We start from the raw sequence: 5,575 nt of genomic DNA, 5'->3' as shown, positions 1-5,575 counted from the left end.
GATCTCCACATTTAGAGGTTACCCTTTTCTTTCAAGCATCAACTTAACTTCTCCCATCAAAAGAAAAAAAAGAATATTTCATTAATTAATCTGTACAGCCTATAATAATACTCTAACTATATGTATGATGTCCCATTAATATTATATAATTGATCACCCATTATTGTGATTGATTTTTCAAAGATCCTTTGCATTATATGCATTGTCATGTAGAGGTATGGATAACTTAATACAGACAAACTATAACGTAATACAAATTTCTGGCCTCCTCTATGTGTGCTTCATCAATTATTTGCCACATATTAATTTATTTAAAAAAAGATAATATCCATTTGACTTTTAACTACTTAATCATAGATTGTAGAATTTAGAATGCGCTAGCCACAAATCAAGAGCCAAGAAAGTCAAATAAACCAGAGTAATATTAGTTGTCTTACATTTTTCTAATTTCTTTTATTTGCAGAAACTAGTTTTCAATTTCCTATGGATAATTCCAAAATCCCTATGCATGTGACATTGGGTATCTATTTATAAATATATCTACTAAATTATTTTAGAAATCTCAAGGCTTATCCCAAGCATGATGTATATTGTCTATATCCCTTTGCATAAATCAACTAGAAAGGGAAAAGAAAAACAAAAAAGAAAAGAAGAGCTTGATCAAATGAATAAAGTTGACATAAAGCAATTTCAGGTTTAATCTCTAGAGAAACTGAAAGATTAATAGTGGGGTAATCTACAAAATGTTATTTCCAGTTTTGATATTTAATTCTCATAATTGGTATTTAGAGGTCAATTTCTAATGCATAAAGTGGATATATAATATATGTGTAAATTCTTACAGAAAAACTAAATTAACGATGGTGGGTATAATTTTCTATAAAAATTGGAGAGATTTCAGTTCTTAATTCTTTTATCAACATCTATCAATGTAAGTGGGACTTTATCACATGTAAGATGAGTGATACTGTAATAGGAAACAGGCGATCTATGATTAAAAAAATGGATTTAACCCGAATCTGGTTTTGTTTTTTTGTCTTTGTTTCTTAAAGAGAAAAGAAAAGAAGAGCAGTGGTGTAAGTGGAACATGAAGCGTGGGAAGAAGATGGCCGAAAGGTCAAAGAAAGTGGCGTAGTGGAGATGGAGAGGCTGAGGAGAGTTCAATTTTTATTTTGCCCACTTGAACTTTGTTTGTGTAGCATGCCTATATAAAGAGATCCCAACTCCCTCGGTTCCCAACACACAAAGCCAAAAACGATACCTAAAAATATACAGACCATTCTGAGGCTAGGAGATGGCCACCTTCAGGCATTTTGGCAGCTCAAACTTCTTTTTTCTGTTATTACCGTTACTCTTGCAGATTCATTTTGGTAAGATTGCTACTGTGTTTTAGTAGTGGTGGTCTCATTCTCTATACTTCTATTTACTTAAAGCCAAAAAGAGAAAAAGACCCCCCTACGTTCTTAGTTACTTTCTCCCCTTGTCTATATGCTCCTACTTATGCATTTCTAGAAAAGAGAAATTATTTGCGTAGTAAATTATAAACTTTAAACGAGTCTATCATGTTTTCGCTATTAAAAATAAAACTATTTCATTTTAAATTTCAATTCAATTGGATTTTAATATAATAATAGTAAAATCATCATTGATACTTGATTAAAATTTAATTATAGTAAAACCGAACTAATATATAAAGTATAACTTATAACTCATATTCTTTATTTCTTTCGGTAAGAATGATAATATGGTCATACTGAAGTTAGAAGAAATTATTTAAAATAACAAATTACAATTAACATAAATGTCCAAAGTAGATGAAGAGCTTCAATATATTGTTTTTCTCTTCATAACTGTTTTTTTTTTTTTTTTTGTCTTTGTGTTTTGTCTATGTACTTGTCTCCTATTTTTCAATCTTGGGAATATGCTAATAACTGATATATTTACAGGTAAAAGCCAACTCCAATTAAACTACTATACACAAAGTTGTCCAAGAGCTGAAGAGATCATCAAGCAGCAAGTCATTAACCTGTACAATAAGCATGGAAATACAGCCGTTTCCTGGGTTAGGAATCTCTTTCATGATTGTATAGTGAAGGTATATATATATATGTATATAAACTTGTTAAGGTTGTACTTTTGGCATAGATTAACCATGTTGGCTGCATGTAGCAGTGAAGGAAGATCTAATTAAGAGTTTGCTTTAATAATGTTGCAGTCATGCGATGCATCGCTATTGCTAGAGACGGTGAGTGGAATTGAATCCGAGAAAGCATCATCAAGAAGCTTTGGAATGAGGAATTTTAAGTACGTAAACACCATCAAACAGGCCCTTGAGACTGAATGCCCCCTGACAGTCTCTTGTGCTGATATTGTCGCCCTCTCCGCAAGAGATGGTATTGTCATGGTAAGTCTGTTTTCAGGCAAAATTAACCTAACACCGTAGATTAGTCGAGTCTTCGTAAAGTTTTAATCCAGGCCTGTTGCGAAGGTAATTAAGGAAAGAGGGTCACCCTCTAATTAACTATAAAATAATCAATGTAAATTTCGACGTAATTTGACTTGGAAAGTTTGCCTGTAGCTAGGAGGGCCGAGAATTGAAATGAAAACAGGGAGGAGGGACAGCAAGGAAAGCTACGCAGCAGTGCTAGAAAGCTTCATCCCCAATCACAACGACACCATGTCGTTAGTCCTTGATCGTTTTCAATCCGTTGGCATTGACGCTGAAGGAACAGTTGCTCTACTTGGTATAAATATACATGAAAGCATCAAATCCTGAACATGTGCAGATATTGATAAACACAAATGGAAAACACAGATATAATCAATGCGTTGTATTTTGTCGTTTTTGCAGGAGGCCACTCTGTAGGCAGAGTACATTGCGCAAACTTAGTGCAAAGACTCTACCCTACAGTTGATCCAACATTGGACCCTGACTATGCCGAGTACCTGAAAGGGAGGTGTCCGACTCCTGATCCTGACCCTGAAGCAGTTCTATACGCAAGAAATGACCGAGAAACACCCATGATTCTTGACAATTTTTACTACAAGAACTTGTTGAAGCACAAGGGGTTACTCTCAGTAGACCAACAACTGGCTTCTGATCCCATCACATCTCCTTTTGTTGAACGTATGGCTGCCGACAATGGCTACTTCCAGGATCAATTTTCTAGGGCAGTGCTCTTGTTATCGGAGAACAATCCGCTTACCGGTGAGGAAGGAGAGATAAGAAAGGACTGCCGCTATGTGAATAGCAATTAGCAACATACTAGTGTGTCGATTACAGTTTGCTTGCCAAGAAGTGAAGTGTTTAAAATAATAAGCAATACAAATACAAGTTCAAGAAAATTGTAACAGTGGACGGGCCTTGCCATTTTATGGAAATCCAATGTTTCTTGTAAATTGAATTGCGCATTCGATCCTTTAAAAGCAATACTATAAACCATTAGTAGGCCAAATATTATAGTCCAATGTTTCTCACTTGTGCCATGATTAAGAACAAACTTAACTAAGCGAGATTAGTTGTTCTTCATAGAAAATTTTATAAATGATATATATATATTTTATAAATTTATCTAGAAAGTTTCTAAAATCAAAGTGAATTTTCATGGAAACTCAATATTATTTAAATGCTTAATATCTTATTAAAATTTTTTAATTAAATAATTTTTCTAAATAGATCAAAATATATTATATCATATTATTCTCGAAATTCAGAATTGGTAGGTTTATAATTATTTTATGTTTTTTTTTTTTTTTTGGTCTTGGAATTTGATTTGCAAAACATAAATTGCATTAAAATAGCCTATGGTTGTTGGGAGTCTTGGGACCCCTCTTTTTGTCATTTTTTTTTTTTAAAGAATGTTTATCACTGGTGGGTGGGACACTTCTTTTAAATAACATGCGGAGGCAGCCACAATTAAGCTATGCCTTTCTTTCTTCCAGTCTGAGTTTACAATTAGTCTTTAGTTGATAGTTACTAACATACAATAAACTCCATTAAGATAAACATTAATCAGTCATGATTTTTTGGTACCCCCTCTTACGACTTTATTTCAGCTATGCCCTTAATTTGGTATTATGAACCCAAAAAAAGAAAAAAAAATGATTTAGATAATGCAACACTAATCATGCATCAATCTCTTTAAAGCAAAGAAGCATCCAATTTTTTTAAGCTTTAATACCCGTTTTCACCCAATTCAAAGTTTTTGATATAGCGAAAATATTTTCATTCTTTAATAAGATCAATTTTTATATTTAAGATCGATTTTGATAAATAAGAAATTATAAATAAATATTTTTATAAAAAATAGAAAAGCCATCATTAATAGTGCTGACACTAGTTCTGTCATTTTCATCTCTTTATTTTCGCTGAATTTATTAAAAGAATGTAAATCGGATACTAAATCAAGAATAACGGTCTAATTATTCTCATTCCAAAGAAAATGAAGTATCAAATAAAAGAAAAATAGGTGTAGCTCTACATATAAACTTCCAAACTCAATCAATTCAATTTATCCATAAAATATATAACTACTTTAACATTTTTAAAATAGTATTATAAGAGTCTTACCAATATATCCGAAAATAATTATAAATATATGTAAAAAAAAAAAGTCTTTTACATAAAGATTGGCTCGCCATACCTATAGATATATTCGTGGTATTTCTTTAGATAGAGTAGTTCAGTTTCTGTGCAGTCCCTTGGGCTGCCCCTTTTCTAATAAAAAAAAGAAAAGGAAAATAGCTCAAAGACCTGAAGAAAAAAATATAAAAGAGAAAACAATGCAGCAGAAACAACTGCTCCAACTCAATGCACTGCGACCAAAGGCTCAGACAAGATTACAATATAAAGTATTAAAGAAACACATAAAATTCAGAAACATGGGCTTAAAGCCAAGATATAAAGTGAACCAGGGCGTATAATTAAGGCAAAAATGCTAACTACTCTCTGAATATAAAATTTGTCACTATGTAAATCCTCCAACAATAAAGGAAGCCAAAGACCACCAACCCTTTCCTTCTGAAGCACCATAACTCTGCTGCACCTTCATTCCTCGAGCCTCAACATCAAATGCACAAGGTTTTCATCATCGAAGCAGAGCCACACGAGGGACTGAAAAATGATGAATATAGCTTGACGCCCAATTAAGGGCTGAATCATTGTGCATCCCTCAATAGTAGCAAAGATCAGCAAGCAGTAAAATCACTCTAACGAGCGATCCAAACTCCACAAGCAGCTCTTCCTCTCTTATACCCACTTCGATCAACCGACAAATTCTCAAAGAACACCAGTGAGTTTAAGGAGCACACACCGTACTGTCATGAGCCAAAGCATGTTTTCTCCGTCTTTTTGGCCCTCTTTTCGTTCTTACGTTGTTTTCTTTCCTTCCTTTTTTCTTTTTTCATTTTAAGCTTTATTTTATATTATAATGCACCTAATTGGACTTATTGCTAATGTTTTATTGTAGGATATTTCACTAGTTTATAATCTGATTATTACTTTATCACAATTTTAGTCAATCTAATAGAGCATAGTTTCATTTCATTGGTTCATCTTTTATATAGTTTGCATATT

At 32.8% G+C, this 5,575-nt stretch overlaps 1 protein-coding gene across 1 annotated transcript; it reads left to right on the top strand.

The window, feature by feature from the left end:
• Positions 1 to 1,216: 1,216 nt before the first annotated feature.
• On the top strand, positions 1,217 to 3,399 carry LOC8284550 (peroxidase 21). Its single transcript, XM_048369782.1, has 5 exons — positions 1,217 to 1,370; positions 1,947 to 2,095; positions 2,216 to 2,404; positions 2,579 to 2,744; positions 2,852 to 3,399. Exons 1-5 carry the CDS (start codon positions 1,295 to 1,297, stop codon positions 3,256 to 3,258), a joined length of 987 nt encoding a protein of 328 aa, XP_048225739.1. The 5' UTR covers positions 1,217 to 1,294; the 3' UTR covers positions 3,259 to 3,399.
• Positions 3,400 to 5,575: the final 2,176 nt, after the last annotated feature.

The sequence above is a fragment of the Ricinus communis genome, chromosome 10 (assembly GCF_019578655.1).
Source record: "Ricinus communis isolate WT05 ecotype wild-type chromosome 10, ASM1957865v1, whole genome shotgun sequence".
NCBI lineage: Eukaryota > Viridiplantae > Streptophyta > Magnoliopsida > Malpighiales > Euphorbiaceae > Ricinus > Ricinus communis.
The sequence above is the reverse complement of the archived record's forward strand: the minus strand, read 5'-3'. Positions and strand labels throughout refer to the sequence as shown.